Source organism: Strix aluco, chromosome 6 (genome assembly GCF_031877795.1).
Source record: "Strix aluco isolate bStrAlu1 chromosome 6, bStrAlu1.hap1, whole genome shotgun sequence".
In the NCBI taxonomy this organism is placed as follows: domain Eukaryota; kingdom Metazoa; phylum Chordata; class Aves; order Strigiformes; family Strigidae; genus Strix; species Strix aluco.
This window is the reverse complement of record NC_133936.1, coordinates 28051128-28071660: the sequence shown is the minus strand read 5'-3', so window position 1 is coordinate 28071660 and position 20533 is coordinate 28051128. Positions and strand designations below refer to the sequence as shown.

General features: G+C 37.5%; 1 protein-coding gene across 2 annotated transcripts in view; it reads left to right on the top strand.

Moving 5' to 3' along the window:
• The window catches only part of PDE1A (phosphodiesterase 1A), a 162886-nt gene that overhangs the window by 124257 nt on the left and 18096 nt on the right, over nucleotides 1–20533 (top strand). For both annotated transcript variants that reach the window (XM_074829278.1, XM_074829279.1), the window contains exons 8-13: nucleotides 623–748; nucleotides 7872–7973; nucleotides 8093–8213; nucleotides 12090–12171; nucleotides 13762–13882; nucleotides 16005–16189. In XM_074829278.1, coding sequence (XP_074685379.1) covers nucleotides 623–748; nucleotides 7872–7973; nucleotides 8093–8213; nucleotides 12090–12171; nucleotides 13762–13882; nucleotides 16005–16189 — 737 coding nt within the window. The remainder of the gene's footprint in view (nucleotides 1–622; nucleotides 749–7871; nucleotides 7974–8092; nucleotides 8214–12089; nucleotides 12172–13761; nucleotides 13883–16004; nucleotides 16190–20533) is intronic.

Genomic DNA, 20533 nt, shown 5'->3' with positions numbered 1-20533 from the left:
GAAGCACTTGAATGCAATCAAAATTTGGCTTAGAATCTCTTTTATTCCATTGTTATGAGGCTCAATGTTTGGCTGTTTTCCTGACAAAAGATGGCATCTATTTAAAACATATGAAATTGATGTTTTTTAATATTTTATTATTTACAGCTCCTTCTGATTATGAGTGACATGGACATCTCTCTCAGAACAGGGGTAGTAATTTCTTAATACCCATGCTATGTGTGGAGCCCCCTCTGTTCGTGAATGCATTACATTTTAAATGGTTGTATTGCCAGACTACTCTTAAGTAGCCTAATTAGAGTATTTCCGTTGCTCTGTGATCCTATCTACAGTCAAGAAGTTCAACGACCTCCTCACAAATTCTTGTCACAGTTATATCATATAAATATAATATTACACATTTGAAAGCATGACTTTCCCATAAACAGTATATACAATGGTATAATGGTAATGTTTTTATGCATTTAGGATGGAAACTTTATCAGTATTTGATACAATAGGAACAAATAAATACATTTTGATATATATAGTCAATAGTTCTCATAGTGAATACACAGTCCTAGCTTCCCCAGTGCCATCACTGGGATGCTATTGTAAATTCTACCTTTTTTTTTAACACTAGGTCAGATGTTGCAATATTGTACAATGATCGTTCTGTTCTTGAAAATCATCATGTAAGTGCTGCCTATAGACTCATGCAAGAAGAAGAGATGAACATCTTGGCAAATTTAACCAAAGATGACTGGAGGTAAGACCTACTGTGACATTCAAACTTAATTCAAGTATTTAAAAATAATAAAAAACACCAGGCCTTCCTTGTGGAGTCTATTTTAAGAGTTCAAATTACAGGAAGAAACTTGGGCACTGGAAGAAGTAATGGATATTTAGAGTTTAGGGAATGCTTCTGTGGTGTAAGGTACTGTTTGGGAGACTCCATATTTTTCAAGTGAGGTTGTGCATTTATGAGGCACAGTGTCGGACTGTGTGGACAACGTCTCAGGTGAGATAGCTCTTTAGGAAAACCACAGTGCTGCCTCTCTTGAGCTAGATTACCTTTGTCTAAGAGTGGATTAAAAACTCTGTGCAGAGTCACACTCTACTGACAGCTTGAGCGCTACCGCCTCTGGGGTATCTGCTGTGTAACATAGCACAGCATAGTCACATCTTGGTTAAGCATTAAAAAATGAATTGTCTGGAGAGTTCAAAAATAATGAAGTAAAGGCCCAGAAGCACTACAGAAATCTCTTTTTTTAATTTCTTCTTCCTAATTTTAGTGTAATTGCTGAAGAAAATTCGACCAGCTGAAAGAATCAGGATCATAATTGATATGTCACAAATACTAAGACCTGTAAGACCAAGATGAACAAGAGTTAGAGATAAGACTTTCTCCATTATTAAAAATGACATGTTATCTTTGTATATCCTTTGATAGCTACATATAGCACTTAAAATGAGTGATCTGTGTGTATCTGTAAACACAGCTATTATTGAGAGACCCTAAAAATAGCTTTTAAATAGGTAGACTGTGAATGAGAGAGAGGTGTTCTGCTTCCAGGAAAGTCTCCCACTGTGAATGATGCCACCATGAATAACAAAGCTATACTCCACTTTATATTCTCGCAAAACTACACATTTATGAAGGAATATGTGAGTAAGATCAAATTTTAGTGTGGTGTATATTTACAGATGAAGGACTATTTTACATTATTTTACTTATCTACATGAGCAGAACACCCCTAAATAAAGCATTTATTGAATGTAAATCTGCTGACCTTTTTGGTTTTCAATTAATTATTTTTCTGTAGCTACTCCAAAACACTTAAAGTATTTTTAATTTTTTATTTAATACAAAGTGCGAGAGGAAGCATGCACTTTTTCATTCTCATGAAAGATTTTTTTCTCAGAGGATACTCATTTAGATATAGTTATCAAAAAGTTTGTGTTGTAAATTTAGTTCTGGAGAAAGATCTCTGGAAATAAATTGTAAATTTCAGCAATGATTGTCACATACACCTAGATTTTCATTGCCAGCAGGAGAGCCTTGCTCTGCTTGGTACTATTTTGGGCCTAATAGTTTTGGGGCTGATAGGTCTCTGTGACCCTATTTTAGATTGTCCTAGTTATTGATTATGGAGAAAGTGATTGTGCCAGTAGACAGCCATCAGAGACTGTTATTCTCTCTTTTAAAACCACCATTGTAGAGAGGTAATGATTTTCAAATCTTCAGACTTGTTGCCTTAAGTATGTTTTTTTGAAGTGGTGTTGTTTCATATTGTGTCCTACCAGAGAATCCTTCCAGGTAGAAAGGGGCAGATCTTCTTCTGTTGACTTTCAGTTCAGGACTGGACCAAGGATGGCTTGAAGATACTTATGTGCTTCCCCAGTCCTGGGTCCTTCATCGCTGGAGACCACGATAAATGAGTATAGTTTGGGAATCCCTGCAGCAACATGCAGTTGCTCCAGCTGACAGAAATCTGGCTGCCAGCTAGTACAGTGCATCCCAGTCATTCTCTTTTGTTATGTCACTGGGGAAAAGAGTGATAGGATGGAAACTCCTGTGAAAGAAAATATTTCCCAATGGAAAGAGGAGCCTATGGTTTCCAGGTGTGTGATGTTTATACATATTGCTCCAGTGGACTGCAACAGAATAAAGGGAGGAATGTGAGACTTCACATTTCTGAAGCACACTCTTCTCTGCATAGATTGCTCAGTCTGATCTTCCCACAGTTCTTTTTCCAGTCCAGTTATGGACCCTTTCCTCTAACTTCTGTTGCATTTCATGTCTCTAGTTTTTGAACTTTTGATATACTACTACGTTCCTTTGAAAGTTGCTCAATCACATACTGGGTGTGTTTGCACTTGCTTTTCAATCTCCTCTCACTGTAACAGAAATAGGATTTCCTGGAGGATCTTATTTTAGTTTTGCAAATTTTGTTTGTATAGAGTGGCTGCACAGATCCAGTCCACTATTATATGCAGCTAGTTTGAAGTTGGTGGGATTTGGCAACCAGAGAAAGTAGAATCTGTGGTCTCTTGTTGGGGCTATTCAGTACAACTCAGAAGAGATGTATGAACTAAGAAGCTCAAGCAACTGAACTAGGACACTCAGTTCCATGTTTTATCACTTAGCTAGGCAATTACAGTCTGTACTTTCAAACAAACCAGTAAATTCCAAAGTGCCAGTCTGAGAACCTGCACAACCTGTTGAAGTCTGGTACTTAAATTTAGAGGGTCAGTCATGGAAATGATGTTTTTATGGTATTCATTTCAAATATCCAAAAATTCCTGTTACCCTGTCATCAGATACAGTTGTTCAATGGTGCAATGACAGATCTGTTAGCCACTTATAAGAAGCTCTTCAATTTTCTAATTACTACTAGAGCGAACTTCTTGGATCTATACTGAAATTCATGTTGTTAGACTAACAGTTTTGAAGTTTGCACTGAATCAAATTGACAGTAAATTGAAATGATAATTTTTTCAAGTTTTTAATGTACATCCTGGCACTGATTAAGTTCTTGACTATTGCCAGATCTGTTTTCTTGAGTTGCAGCTATTTCATTTTTTAAAAATTTAACACCAATGCCTATTTAAACTGGTTTTGCTAATTATTTCAGCAAGATGAAGCAAAATTACTGAGAATGACTTTACAGTATTACATTTTCTTTTCTACATGTTAACATTAAGAAGATAAATGCATTAATAAACTGTCAGCTTCAATTAATTTTAAAACACAGGGTTTGGGTCTGATCAAGGAAACACTGCCAGCATTCTGATGAGGATGTCCTTTGTGGATAACGCATGTGACATTCATAGTAATTTCTCACTCTTTTCTCAACTCTGAAAATACATTGCAGTCTTTCATATTTTCTTGTTTCCCTCACTTAGCGCGCCCAAAAACTAAAGAGGGATCCCTTTCTGCCCCACTTTCTTCTTTGATTTACCAGGCTTCTAGTGTTGTAACACGCCATGTGTTACATCAACAACTGTAGGTGGTCAGGCAGTATTAATGTCTCAAACCATTCCAGTCATAAGGCATACAAAGATATATTGCCTGATTATATAAAAAAGACTAACAAAACAAAATGTGTTATATTCAGCTCTGTGGACCCCAACATAAGGACATGGACCTGTTGGAACAAGTCCAGGGGAGTCCGCGAAGATGATCAGGGGGCTGGAGCACCTCTCTTATGAGGACAGGCTGAGAGAGTTGGGGTTGTTCAGCCTGGAGAAGAGAAGGCTCCGGGGAGACCTTATAGCGGCCTTCCAGTACTTAAAGGGGGCTACAGGAAAGATGGGGAGGGACTCTGCATCAAGGATGGTAGGGATAGGATGAGGGATAATGGTTTTAAACTAAAAGAGGGTAGATTTAGATTAGATATAAGGAAGAAGTTATTTACTGTGAGGGTGGTGAGGCACTGGCACAGGTTGCCCAGAGAAGCTGTGGCTGCCCCCTCCCTGGCAGTGTTCAAGGCCAGGTTGGACGGGGCTTTGAGCAACCTGGTCTAGTGGAAGGTGTCCCTGCCCATGGCAGGGGAGTTGGAACGAGATGATCTTTATGGTCCCTTCCAACCCAAACCATTCTATGAATCTATGTTATACAATGCATAATAAACAGCTTTTCTTTCACAAACTCCCTTAGGAGTCTTCTGTCTGAGGAAAACAGGATTTCTATAACTTGCAAAATGAACCTTATGTCTTCAGTTCCCAACTTGCTTTTGCTCATCTTAGCCTGTTCCTGAATTTTTTCATCAGAGAGGGACCTGGTGGTGTTGACTGATAGCCGGCTGAACATGAGCCAGCAGTGTGCCCAGGTGGCCAAGAAGGCCAATGGTATCCTGGCTTGTATCAGAAATAGTGTGGCCAGCAGGGACAGGGAAGTGATCTTACCCCTGTACTCAATACTGATGAGGCTGCACCTCAATGACTGTGTTCAGTTTTGAGCCCCTCACTACAAAAAGGACATTGAATTACTCGAGCGTGTCCAAAGAAGAGCAACGAAGCTGGTGCAGGGTCTGGAGCACATGTCATACGAGGAGTGGCTGAGGAAACTGGGGTGTTTAGTGTAGAGAAGAGGACGCTGAGAGGAGACCTCATTGCCCTCTACAACTACCTGAAAGGAGGTTGCAGAGAGCTGGTGGTGAGTCTCTTTAACCAAGTAACAAGTGATAGGACAAGAGGTAATGGCCTCAAGTTGTGCCAGGGAAGGGTTAGACTGGATATGAGGAAGCATTTCTTTACAGAACGGGTTGTTAGGCATTGGAATGGTCTGTCCAGGGCAGTGGTGGAGTCCCCATCCCTGGAGGTGTTTAAGAGTCGGGTTGACATTGCGCTTAGGGATATGGTGTAGTTGAGAACAGCCAGTGTTAGGTTAATGGTTGGACTAGATGATCTTCAAGGTCTTTTCCAACCTAGATGATTCTGTGATTCTGTGATAGTTTCTAGCTGACTAAATGTCTTTGTCATGGATAAATCCAGGTAAAAAATGGTTTCTGTTTATTGGTTAACTACTTTTCCAAGAAATTCATGTGCCACTCCTTGTCTCTTGTTTATGACAGCATTATTCATGTCATATTTTCACATCATCTTGCATCTATTTTTTTACAGTATCCTATCCATAGGACATATGAATATAGGAGGGTTAAGAAAGGATGACAGCACATGTCAGGACATGACAGTTTACTTAAGAAATACGGACATTATATACTAAAACCCAGTAATCTTCCAGTTGTGGGCCCCAAAATACCACTATGCGCTGTATGTGAATACTGTTACCACTTCCTGTCATAGAACTAAAGATGACAACACCTATGTATCTTTTTGCCATGGTAGCATGAGCAATACTAACTGTATTATCTCAATGGCTGTAGCTGTGGACTGCTTAATGAAGTGGGCAGAGATTTCTGTCCAGGAGTTACCTATGAGACCCACTGAGGTCTCCTTCAATATGGAAGCTGAGATCGTCTTTTTTCCCTGGGAAATGATTTGGGAATGCTTTAAGTCCAAGAGTAATCTTCTGTGCAATGTTAGTAGACTGAGCATTTATAGCTCCCCATCAGTTCTCAATTTTCCATCCCTCTATTGATGCTGGATGGTGGTGCAGGCAGGAAACAACTGCAGACTGTAGGTGGAGAACCTCTCTTTTTTTCTGTTAAGCAGCTTTTTGGTGGTCTGAAATCTTTAGAAGTGTGAGGAGGATAGAGATACATTGTTTGATCCTTATTCAGGTGGTGAAGGTAAGAATTAGGGTTTGTCTGCTGCCAGGCCAGTGTGAGTAAACTGAAAGCAACATTTTGTTTCTCTGTGTGTCTTGTGTAGCAGGGCTGAGCTTATTTCTGTTTACTCTTAAAAGTTCAGACATGGAAAGTTCCTAGGAAAATCTCCCATAGAAAGGGGAGCCGATAATTATTTCAGTCTTATAAACAACAGGGTTTAACAATGCAGAGCCCTCAGTTTTCATGCAGTGTTAGTTGTTCCTTTTTTCTTTTTTTTTTTTTTTTTTTAATGGGTTTGGCTGGTTTTGAAGGGTACAGTTTCAAAGCAATGTGGAGGAAGAACAGTTGGGATGCAAACTAATTGGTATCTTATTATGAGGTCAGATAAGGTAAGGCATTTTCTAAACACAAGTTAGTATGGCTGCATATTATTGCGTAGAAGTGAGAGGATTGAGTCTTTATCCAGTTACATCAAAGCAAGTCAGGAATAAATGCACAAAAATCAATAAGAAGTATCAGCTTGAATATGCAATTATTTTGACTAAATGCAGTCTTGATAGTTTTTATAACAAACTATTCTAACAGCCCTGATGAAAACTGCAATTTAACTCTTTAAAACATAGTCCTTTGGAAAAAAAAAAGTAGTATTAAGTAAATCAAAGATATGAATACAATATGAAAGATTAGTGAGAATGTCTAAAGTAGGATTCTACTGTTGTAATTGATACTCGGACATCCTTAAGATTGGAGGTGTGCTCATGAAGATATATGCTACATAATCAAAGATTTAATGTGATGAATTGTCTCTGATATACATATAAGCATCACTTGCACATAAATCCTCCTAGGCCAGTAAAAAAGGATGTAAATAAATACCCAGTAGGCTCCTACATGGTCTATGTACAATCCTTCTACACGAAGGAAACAGAATTTTCCAAATCAGTAATTATTGTTGACAAAATTAATGTACTTTCATATACAATCAGAATTAATACACTTTCTTACATGATTTATGTTTTACTATTTTCATATTAATTTTATAAAAAGCTGATGGCAAAATCTCTGACCATAATGCCAAGATATAGATAAATTATAAATCCCAAACTTGTTCTGATTCATGAAATAGGCATTAAGGTATTTTCGAGATGAAGAGTAGTTTGTCATAATGTTCATGTACAGGTATAATGTTGATAACGTTTCAGATGTAATACCTCTTGCTTTTCTGAGTTTTCCACAGCCTTCTTCCTAGGTTTAGTGTTATACCTGCTCTGCACTAATATGAGGGTGGTAATAAAAGACACAAATACATCCTCTTGTGTGGTGGTAAGCCCAGAGACCAACTGTTTTTTTGAATACTCTACTGCCAGAAAAGTAAGGAAAGACTTATAATGGGTGACAACTTCATGTAATTTTAGTTTATACATTAGAAAAGAGGAATTACAAAACAGTGTGACTCTGAAATAATGATTGCTTTCACAGAATCCTTTTAGGATACAATGTTCAAGTTGTTAATAGTTTATTTAAATGCCTTTTAAAATGTAATAAAACCCGTGATATCGTTGAGAAAGTTATAAATTAAAAAGTACTGCTTAAACAAATGTAGCATACATCAAATAAATGAATTGTAATCAGTCATTTTGTTTTAATTATTCTTAGGGAGTTGCGTAGCTTGGTCATTGAGATGGTCTTGTCTACAGATATGTCGGGTCATTTTCAACAAATTAAAACAATGCGACATACTCTACAGCAGACAGAGGGGTAGGTTTTTTTCCATTCTGTTCATTATCTATAGTCTTTCAGTGAGCTCATGTACAAGAAAAGAATTTAAATAGTTGCTTTTGTTTTGAGATAATTGGAGCATGTCCTTGAATTGACAGGGTAGACAAAGCCAAAGCCATGTCTTTGATTCTACATGCAGCAGACATAAGCCATCCAGCAAAATCCTGGGAACTGCACTACCGGTGGACCATGGCCCTAATGGAAGAATTTTTTCGACAGGTGCCATTTTAAAAATCTTTTAATAAATCTAGTTCAAGAAGCAATGGTTACACAACTAAATCTTTTCATAAGTCTACCAGCAAGGATGCTGTTAGTTGTGATTGACAAGCACAGTCAGTAGTATGTATTCCTTACTCTTCATACATTCCACTGACATTAATTCAACTTGTATATGCGTGAATAAGATGAAATTGTTATAACTCTATATCTATTTCAGCTGATACCAGGATTGTGAGTGTTGTAGCATTTTTTCTTCTTTCAATTATAATATAGCTTGTCAAGCTGTTTTCATTCTGTAGACAGAGATTTATATATGCTTTGAGTTAAAAAGAAGCACTAGCAGGGTAGGATGAGGGACTTGAAAATAGGAAGAAATCATGTTCAGCAAAGAAGGCAAAAAGTTGTGTCCATTTCACATTTCAGAAAGCCCACCTATTTCTTTTCCTTGCCAGTACTTACCATGCATATGCCACATAGATCTGAAGGTTTTGCTTCCATAACAGCCTGATCCAAAGCCAGAGGTTAGATGGTATCATCCTGTTAATGCTATGGCCATATATCCTAAAACAAAAATGAGACACACCTTTGTGAAAGTATTTTCATTTCTGTGAGATACTGAATTCAAAGAGAAAGTCCAGTAGGTGTTGCTGTCACTGCTGCAATTTTGTTACTCACCTCAGCAGGTGAAAATAAAACATTTCTCCACGGGTGGAATACTCTCCCTGTAATTAATATTTGTGACCATGCACATTTTTAACATAACAGTTACTGAAGTACAATCAATAACCAGAATCCAGTTTAGTTATTACATAGTTTCTACAGTTATACACAGGTTTTAAAAATAGTTAATACAGATAATGGAACTGTGTATGTCTAGCTCAGCTTGATTGTCACTATTTCGCTATATGCTGACATTTTCAAATCAGGTGGGTCATGCTGGAAAAAGGGGTCAGAGAATAAAAAAGTCAGTATGTTAAACCATGAGGTTGTTAGGCCCATCTGTACTAGAAGGTTCTTGCTTGGTTCCTAGAGGTTCTTTATACAAATTCTCAGTAAGGAGCATCGGGACATCCTTGACTCTGGGCTTTGCACTGAGGAGACAGTTTGGAGAGATGGTGCCTTAATCTAAATAACAAAAGGATTGAGTTTTGTGGAAATACTGACTAGAACCATGAGTTTGTGTCTGTTTCTGGAAATGGAAATTATGAGAATTTTGAACTTGAAAGGAAAAAGGGGGAGCAGATTACCCCAGCTATATATTACTTGAAAAGGTCAGAGATGACCAACTGTAAAAACATTTTAGACATGTAGACAGACTAGACAGAGCCCATGGGACAGTGAGGCAATGTGTCCAGTCAAGTGGATGTAGCATTAGCAATAAACAGTACCATACTGGTCATTGAGTGTTTAGGATCATCTAATGTTTTTGTTATTCCTTTATCCTTTCATTAGAAGAAGTAGCTGGATCCCAAATAAGCTGCTCAAAAGCATTGAGAAGACATTTAACAATAAAATCAAATCACCATGTATGCATGTCTGTAACTCAGCAGTATAAGATGTGAAAGTCTTTCAGGCTGTAGAGGAGTGTGCAAGGAACCGAATCCCTCTTTATACATACTACTAAGAACAGCATGTGTGGAGTAGTTCCAACACATTTAAAGTGTGATGAAGTAACTGTACATATATAAATGCACTGAGCAGTGCAGACACAGTAGGTCTCCTACTTCCTAGGTGCACTGGCTTGGTTGTGCATCCTCTGGTCTGTTGATCTGAAAGTATGTGGTGGAAATCTCTGGGATTTCCAAATCTGTGTCAGCCAAGGTAAAGTAGTCAGTAAGTAAAATGTATACAAAATCCACTAACTCTTCCTCTTCTTTTCTTTAAAGATAGCAATTCAACTACTTCTACTGCCTTACAGGAAAAAACAGCAGAGTCTGAAACTGCCAAGGCAAAAACAATGCTTTATCAGGCAGCTTTCAAAGTAGCGAGCACCAGCAAAAAATGAACATTCACCTAGACAAAAAACTTTGTTAACTGCAGCTAGCGGTTAAAATACGTGCCAGTGTTAACTTCAGGGAAAAAGCCAAACGCTTTAAGTTTAAAAGCAACAACTACAGAAAGGGTGTTATAATGCCAAGGAAAATCTGAGCTACTTGTTTAAAATAGAAATACACCCACCCATCTCAAAACCTTAAAAATAAAGAAATACATAGTTCAAATCACTCAAAGAAGCATCACAGCTCCTTTAGCATTCTGCTTTCAGTCTGAATACAAAATACAAAAGCACAAAAAGAGAATTTGTGCAGTGAGTTCAGCACCTGGGCAAAAAAATTTTTTTACTGTTTTGATCTTTATCTTGATTTTAAAACTCATTAAATTCTAATTATCAATTTAAATGTTAGTGTTGTGTCCATTATTACAATTTACAATAGACTTAGACTTATATGACATGTAAGTATTAACTATGTATTATATTAATTGCAAAGTAATAATAATTGGGGTAAAGAGCTATTTGAAAACATTAAAAAATTCAAACTGATTCTTCACTAGTGTGGAATTTTCTCTTTTTTAATACCTACTTAAGGGAAGATTACAAAATTAATATTGCTTTAGAAATCCTGTATTCAACAATGGTCGAAATTGTTAGAAGTACCCCAGTTTATATTATATCACTGTCTGGCTTCTGCATTTACATGGAGGTGCCACTAACACTGCTCCTAGTAGCAAGTGTTCATGTGTTCTTCTACATTCTGAAGTCAAACTATGAACACTCGGGTGTAAAATTTAAAGGCCGTAGTGATAAAACTCTCCAATTTCACATGAAACACAATCTGCGAGTTACATCTGTTCCTGTGGCTGAAGTGGTTTTACTGGTATTATAGTTCTAAACTTTTCCCAGATCTAGTTCAATGATACATGATAAAAAGACTAAGAAAGGTTGATACTGCCCCCTTCATCTATCAGCTTCTGACAAGATCTTTGGGAAAATGGTATGTTCATGTACTGCTCCCCACTGAATGATCATGAAACAGCATTCTCCATGATTAATGTAATATGTAGTCATTTTACGTGATAGACTAAGTTTTCCTATATCTATAATGTCAGTGCTTCTGGGGGCCAGGTTTGTCCAGCAATGCAAATTATAGCCTCCTTTGAAAGATGTCTCTTCAGTTTGTTTTGCACCACTAGACCTTCTTTTTGAGATTTTGCAAGACAGTTGGTCTACCATGCTGAAAATTGAGATAATACCCCCAGTCTTTTAAGACTGTTAGGACAAAAAAACTCTTTTAATGTGTTAGGTGTTTAAATGTTTTCAGAACTAGGTTGTACAAATCATCTTTGTAATGAAATTGAGCTTGCGCTTTTTTAATGTGTCAGCAGCAGAGAGGCATGCCTGCTAGTGAGAATGAGTTCAAGTCAGATCATACCCTTAATTTGTGTAAATCCATTGAAGAAATTTTACAAGTTGGATAAACCAATGTAATAGAAGAAAACACTTAACATTTGACATACTATTATAAACACGTCTAAATATCTCCGATCCTATTACATCTGGGCTCAGCAGGACTAAACTGTAAATATTGAAGGACTTCATCTATGCTAAAGCTCATTGGCAGATGCCTTGCTCTTGAGGAGAGCTTGCTTGGAATAAGTTGCTTTATATAAAAATTACCAAATGTAAGTTAAAATTTTTGCTTTTAGTTTTCCTGAAAATTTAAAAATAAATAATGAGGGTTATTTTTTTTTTGTCTGTGGCTTGCTTTTATTCAAGAATATAAATGAAAAAAAGTAATCTGTTGAATAAATACTAAGAATGTACAGATTCCTTTGTCTCTCTATCAGATATGTGCTTATAATATTAAATGTTGTTTGCAGGGAGACAAAGAGGCTGCTTTAGGTCTTCAATTTTCTCCACTCTGTGACCGCAAGTCTACTTTGGTAGCTCAATCCCAAATAGGTAATGACAAATTGTGGTTTTCTTTTTCTTGTATGTGTAGGAACATGTAAAATCATGTGGACATTTCTTATATCCATTTTGTATTTTAAATGTTCCAAATGCCATCATATAGAAGGTATTTCTTTGTACCTATCTGTTCACCAAACTCATATGCTCTTACAGCAGAAATGTGCTGGTCTCAAGAAACATGAAGTAATTTCAGCATATGTGATGCCATGGAGGGGTAGGAGAAAGATTAACCAAGTACTGGACATGAGCCCAACTTTTACTGTACACACTTTAGAGTTTGGTAGATCATGTCCTCAGACAGACTGATTCTTGCTCAAGAACTCACAGGTCTGTCTCAACTGCAATCTAAAAGCCTGGTAGCATTTTGTAGATGCATCTTAACTTAAAGCTAATTCATACATCAGATCTCTGGACTGCAGTTAAGACTGTCAGTGTGGCAAGGTCAGAATACACAGGGTCAAGTCTCCTTGGGTTGACAAAGACCACTGCATTCTGTTCCTGTAAATTCTAATTGCATTTTGGTCAACAGTGGCCAAACTTTGGCCTCCCATTTTCAGAAATGCAGGTCTTGGCTCTCTCTATCCCCGTTTCCATTGGCAATAATAAGGAAATAAAAATTGGTAAAGGTCACTGGGGCTAGTTACAAGGACACACCCTAGAAGCATACTGAGTAAAGCAGTAAGTCCTACTAACAGCTGCACCTTTTATGTGAGTGAACACAGTACACAAGGAGAGATTCTGTAGGTGACAGTGTCTTATCCTTGAATTCAAGCATGTCATTCTGTCTGATCTTGTCACTCAAAATGTCCTTTAGTTCATTTCACTGGGACTTGAAAGGCAATGTTCTTGAGTGTCATGCCTACTGCAGGAGGAAAGCGCGGTCCTAGGCTGAAGTACTGTTGCTCACCTTTGTGCTGTGTTGCTTGGTTATAGTATGAAGACATCATTGCTAGCTCATGTTTTAGCTTTTTTCTTTTTTTTTCTGTTAAGTGCTCAGCAGAGAATAATGCTTCATTCTCTCACTGTGTCATTCCATACCTTGACGAGCACTTTAAAATGTAAAAGACATTGTTCAGAGCTGACATCTCAGAACTGTGGGATGAATGCTGTCTCCTAAGGATATTACTTGTTCTCTTCACTGATTTGACAGAACACTCCTACACACTGTGAAATAACACTTTACCTCCACAGAATAATAAACAGCAGTTCGAAATATTAACTCCTTGGCAAGAAGCTCCAAATGGTAAAACAGACAATATGACTTCTAGCCCCTCGGCTCAATGTTAGCTTCCCTTCTATTCAATAATTAATATTCATTTCAAATGGTCAGTGTGTTCTGCAGTGCATAAAATTTACAAGAAAAATAAATTGAAAGCTATAATTACTAATACCTAGTTATATCTATACAGCTTCATGTGGTTTTGTTTTTACTTGTGCTTTTTTCTTCAAGATTGTACTAGTGGTATCTAGTATATTGAATCAGGACTACAGTCAAAAAATCAGGCTAATATTAAGTATTTATTTTTAGATTTGAGAGTTGTGGAAATGTAAAATCTGGTTTTCTCTCTTTTTCTTTTTTAGGTTTCATTGATTTCATAGTAGAACCAACATTTTCTCTTCTCACGGACTCAATGGAGAAAATTGTTATGCCTCTTATAGAGGAAGCATCAAAATCTGAAAGTCCTGCATTTGGGACACCCAGGTATGAATACACCACTTAGTTATTGAACTAACATAAACTAACATAATAATGTCATTCTCAGAATGATCGCCAATTATTTTAAGAGTTGAAAAAGTAACATAAATCGCTGTATAGTATTGCCACCATGTGGTGCTATGATGTATTTGCAATAGGCTATTACTCCATTGACTGTGGACAATCGTGCATATAAAAAAACAGAACCACAATAACAAGCAGAAATCACACGTATAAAATATAAAGTTGATTTTCTACAGCATATCTAATAACATTTTTTTACTTTGCTATAATTTCTGCAATAGATTATTGAAGTTCCTCGTTCTCTTACCTTGAACTATTTTCGATATAATTTTAATTGACAGTACCAAAAGTAATTACATCCTTTCAGAGAGACAATTGGATGTGGAGGTGATGCAGGTGGTTTCAGCTTTTTTTCTGTTTTTAATTATGCTGTAGGTCACTTTCCTTCTTCACGTTTCCACATTAGTATTATTTGATATATACACTTAAGACAAAACTGATTCCAGTTATATTCCACTTGAGAGATTTAAATAAATGTGTGAGATGCAGGGGGGGTTGCCCGTCAAACTCCTGGTTTTTGTATCATGATAGAAGTTGTCTATAAAACAAACTAGCTATGACAGACAATGTTATCTGAGTGACTCCACACTGAAAGCAGCGTTCAATAATCATATACTGCTTTTACAAATATTGCCTCTGTTATCACATATTTTTCATTTTAAAACTAATTTGAGCTTTCACTGAGGCTACTAATGTGATAGCTCTGCAGGGCAATTATTCATTTGCTGTGCATTAGATTTTAATAGTAAAATGATGAACCTAGCTCTTTTCTGATCATGAGTTTACATGTATTTTGGTTACTAGAAGTAAGTAGAAGTTACTAGAAGTAGGTCTTTATGACAGTGTTCTTAGTGTTTTGGGGAACAGTACTAAGGCATTATTGGTAACAAATTTGTTTACCTACATACTTCTTCACAAATGAGTGATTAGCAGCTGCAAATGATCTGTAGGTCCAGGATTCATTTTCGGTTCATGACTGAGTGGTAGATGAACAAAGGCTTCCTCCTGTGAGGTGGAGAATAAAGGGATTTTTTCTTAGTATGGAATCAAGAGCTACACTTATGAAGAGAGTGGAGAGCCTATAGCATGATACAGAAATGACTGAGCCAGCAGAGTTGCACAAACACTACTGGATGGGCGCCATGAGTGCAAGGTGTGATGTTCACAGTGGTGCCTGGAAAACAGATCTATAGCCCATTTTTTCCATTCTCTCCCATTCAACATCTCTGGAGCACACAGAAATTACCATTAACTTTTCTTGTGCAGTTCTCACTGATACGTTCATTGCAATTGTATTTTCTGATTAATGGAAAAACATTTGTATGCATATAAACATCTGTCTTTGATACCAGTGAGATAAACTACACAGCATGATTGAGTAAACAAAACCTGCTATGACTTGATTACCTGTATAAGGCCAGAAACAGGTCTGATTTTTTAATCTTAAGAAAAAAAGATAGTTGATTCTTTTTTTCCCATCTTTGCATGTTATCTGCATATTCACATACGAATAATGAATTTGACTTCTACCTTATGTATAAGGTAGCTGCAGTAGCTCATAAGTGGATTTTAAAGCCACTCTACTAAATCCTGCTTTGACTACACTTGAAGGCATGTACCTTGAAGAGAATTTTCAGCTGAAGCTAAACTTACCTGTCATATACTTTTGTGTCTTGCTTTTTTTAAATGGGTCAAAAAATAACAATCAGACGTCTCTCCTGTGACCCCCAAAGACACCAATCACTGTTCAAAAACACAGCTAAGAAGCTGCTTCACAATGGCTACATAAACACTATTTTCAAGAACCAACTTACAAGTAATGTCACATTTTTTTCAAGAATTCCCTGGAAAAAGGTCATTAAGAATTGGTTACAGCTTCATGAGTTGAAGAAATGTTTTGTATCTTAGGCACTCTTTGTTGAAAACTATATTTCAAGTTAGTGATTGCGTGTAGGTCCTAAGGAATTTGATTCAAATTAACTGTTTGTGTATTATTAAAATTGCCTGACTGTGTTCATAATTCAGGGTTTTTTCCCTTCTGCAGCCCGAATAGTTTGGTACCAGTAAGCTATGCTGAAGCACAAAGACGACCCAGTTTTAAAAGTACAAGTGATGGAGGGACACACATAGAAAATTCTTTAGCAACTGTAGACCTAACGAGCTTTAAGGACAACTTGATGAAGATCATTCAAGCAAACAAAGAAAGATGGAAAGAATTAGCAGTAGAAGGTATGATATACTGAAGTGGAATGTTTTTATAGGTTACTCCCTAAGATCTCTCCTACTTTCATTTTTTAATTTCCTTCAACCTATAAAAATACATAGTTGTCTTGTATTCATGTATTTTATGTCTTAATGTTTGTTTAGATGGTCTCATCTTGCTCTTCCAGGAGGTATAAAGAGATATAGGTGATCAGGGGATGAGAGGAAATCTCATAGCCTCTACAATAAGACTCTGTGCTGCTCAACTTATCTTTAGAGGTCTGGCTTAGAAATGTGCATTCTTGCACATTTAATCATAACTGATACTGACATCTGCTTTAAATGCTAAAATCAACAATTCAAAGTAGTATGTGCTGCCACATTTCTTAAGAAATGTAAAAGTTTCACTTTGCTATTAGAAATGCTATTTGTTCCCCACTGTATGGAACAGAATTCAGTATTGCAGGCTTCTTGGGACTACGCTGTAGGCAATTATTTAAATGACTCAGTAGATCTAAAGGTTTTGGCAATCACAGCATGTATTAGACCGAAACAAGGCAAAAAGTCACTCTTCATTTGCCGGTTGATAGTTAATAAAGCCAAACCTGCATCAGGCATCTTAGTTCATAAGCCATACCTGAAAATTGTCTTGAGTTACAGTTATCTGAGTGAAATGATTTGGAAATGCTGGGCATGCTTTCTGCTGTGAAGAAGAGAGCTGTTAATGTTTGAGACTCCATGGACTTTGTTGAGATTGTGGTTGTCCATACTCTAGGATGACCTTCTTTTCTTCCATCTGCTTGACTAATGAAGTGTGTCTAAGTATTTCCTGAACAGAATTATGGAATTACAGTAGAATGTACAATAGGAAAACTGATGGGTAAGTGGAAATAGCTGGTCTTGAGTCCAGAGCTTGATGAACAATATCGGCTCTGTGAGATCGTGGTTGAACCTGGTTTGCAAAACCTCTGTGAGAGCAAAGAAGAGATTTATAGAAAACTGCACCCATAGAGAGACTACTTTCAGCAACATCTGCAGTTGACTGGAGCATGTCATGGAGACCTTCTGGATGCCTGATTAGAATCTAGGAGAACCTTGTGAATAGTACAAATACTTTTGATACAGATTTATATTTTGTTAGTACACAGTAAGTTTTTTAATAAAAGTTGTGGGGGGATTATATAGGTTTTGTGAAAGTTAAGACATTTTCCATTCATTTGGAATGGAATGTGTGGGCACTTACTCCATATGTGGGCTAAGTGAACATAGCCCTCTATAGAGCACTGTCTGAGATAGCACATAAGTTCCATGTCACATAATGGGAGAAGGAATCTTCCCCAACGGGTCCAGGTCAGCAGTATATCTGCTGTGAAGCTGCACCCTGCAAAGGCTGAAAATCCTTAATCAGACTGTGCAAAATTAGCATCTAGTAAAAAATGAAAAATATTGAAATGCATCCCCTTTCCACTTGAAATTCCTTCCATATTGCACTCAAATTTGACTAAGCTTGTAAGTGAATAACCTGAGACCTTGAACCTCAGATAATTTGTTCCATCCTCTTTGGATCTCATGTTACCTTCTCTGACTCTATTGCTTGATGAAAAGTCTCTAGGTTGCTCTGGGCCTATGTATGAAGCTGTGTTTTATTCATATGTCAGTAGGAGCATGTACCGAGGGAAGAAATATCAGGGGTAAATCACTGCCAGGCGAAAGGAGCGTTGCTATTGCTATCATTGTTCCTAGCTAGATAATTTATGACAAGCTGCAAAGTGCAGTGAGGAGGTCACATGTGTGAGGACAGTGTGCCATGGTAGTAAGCAGTCTGGCTGTTAGTGTAGATCTCCAAACACACTTCCTAAACTGACTATGACAAACAGTACTAGAGCTGTTAAAAGAACCATCTGCATTCTTGTCAGTGAGCTCTGCAAACACTAGACACTTTTCCCAGATTAGTTCACAGGCTCAGGAAAAGTTGTCTGTATAAAATGTAGTAATGTAGATTCACAAGTAGTATATAAAGGAAACTAGCAACAATCCATGTAATTTCCTGAGGATGACTTGAACTCATTCCTGCTTCTCACCTTTTCAGGATAAGGCTGCTCATGGTTGGGAGTCAGTTCAGCTGGAGCAAGGGCCTGCTCCCTCAGCAAGGGTTGAAGAAGATAATCTGAATCCTATGCCTAGACAGTCCAGAGCAGAAGACCAAGACACAATGACAGTGTTGTTGACAGGGCAGCTTTCCTGGAGGTGCTGGTGCTACCCTTCCCTGAAAAGATAGTTGCCATTGAGACTTGATTCAGAGCAAACAGCTTGTACAAGGAACAGTGTGCTTTATTTTGGAAAGGCCTGTGTTAGTAAGGAAAGCATTTATCTACCTAGGCAGCTGTTTGAGATCTTCCTTAACAGAAGGCTCACTAAATAAGATGGCTCCATTTTGCTAAAAAGGCCATGTCTTGTATAATTGATGCAGAAGAGCTCGGTGCTCTATAGCCTAAGGGTCCTCAACCTTTCACCACTGGAGAATTAGAGGAATGTTTCTCAGGCCTTTCAGGGAATGCCGTTAACAGGGAATTACCATAATGATCAAACATCTGGGATGCTAATTTGAAAGCCTTGATGTTTAATTAATATTCCAAACCCCTAATCACCAGATAATCTGTCTTTGTTCAACTCAACACAGTGATAAAGAGACCATTCCATCCTGTGCTTTTTTTCAACACATAGTGTTGATGGCTGCTGCTATTTGCAATTGTGGTAGTTGTAGCAAATAGACAGTAAAGACGCTCAGATGTGTCTGAGAGATTCTTTTATTGAAGAAAACGTTTGCTAAATGGATTTTAAGGTCTGGAAATTATTGACCTAAGAAAGCTGTAAGAAACACACAGCTTGTTGGCAAAGATTTAAATATCATGTAAGATCCTTCATGATGCATTTCTTAGAACATAGAGAAATTGTAACACAACGATTTAATATTTTAAAAAGACAATGTTTATTCCTCATGCGTACAATGTTTCTTCCTTCGTGCTTATTTTGTTCTATAAAAATGTTCTAAAGATTTACTAATCAAGTTGGTCAGTGTTTGGCAAGCTCAGGTACTCTTAACAGAATAAAAGGGTATGGACCAGTAATCATACTTATCATCTGTTCAGTAGATGTCATTATAAATAAAGTTACAAGTATAAATAAGTATCATTACCTTCACTTTAGAGTTGCGCAAAAAAAAGCACAGACACTCACCTCAGGTCATATTGATAACATGAAGGAATGCAGCATACAGACCAAGGGTCCAGCTGCCAGTCGAATGGGCCCATCACTGAAGCATGCTAACATTGTTCACCTTCAGGATAATACAACAGCAGTGTTACTTGTTCCCATTTTATGCTTATCTAACTCTTCTGAAGAATTAACTGCTACAGGACCTGATCAAAGGTTGCATTATTTCTATGGAAAGTGATCAGTGACAAACCTTGTCCTCCACACCTTTTGGCAGTGTACTGTATGGTATATGTCTGGGATGACTGACTGCATCGGGATGGGATGAAAAATATGTGAGGCTGAATGAGGCTCTTGCACTGTACTGTGCTTAATTTTGATGGTAAAAATACGAAAAAATGACAACTATTGCGTCTTTGGAGTAGAGATCGGCTTTTCCTCCCCCTACCTTCTCCCCCCCCACCTCCCCGTGGGTAGCAACTTTAAATAACAAATGTCTCTTCTGAAAGACCTCTGCAAGGTACCTGCAGGCCCCCCTCAGGCACTTTCAGTCCTGCATACTTCCAGTCACAATAACCACAGGGTTTGGTTCCATTTTGTCTGAAAGATTTTCTCTGCAGAGTCACTAATAAGAAGAGAGTAACAGCTGCTGAAATGTGAAAATCTGAGAGTGATGATCTGATAGCATGTTAATGTGATTTAGCAGCCGCTAGGAAGGGTGAGCGGCAGGACGACATGTGTGACAGTCACAGAAACCAACTGACAGTTTGGCACATGAAATCTACCCTAATGAACTGTTTTAATCTGTTGGAGAAAAATAAATTCAGGGGGCTAAAGGAGTCCCATCTCAGACCAGTGACAGTGATTTTAATTACAGTGCTAAAACGTTTAGATCATAAGCAGTTTTTGAGCTAATCCAGGAAAGTGTTAAGAACAGCGGGAAAAGGGAAATTTTCACCATTGTCTGAGAAAGAGCAATGAATGTGTTGAGCTAAGAGTAACAAGAAGTGTTTTGTATTGGCTGTACCTGGTAAATCACTGACTAAAGGAATAACTGAACCTGATAATGGGACCTGTTAAATATCCCCCTGGAGCACACACCAGAGAGCTGGCCCACTTCTGCATGTGACATCCTACATGACTTAAGATACCTTTTCC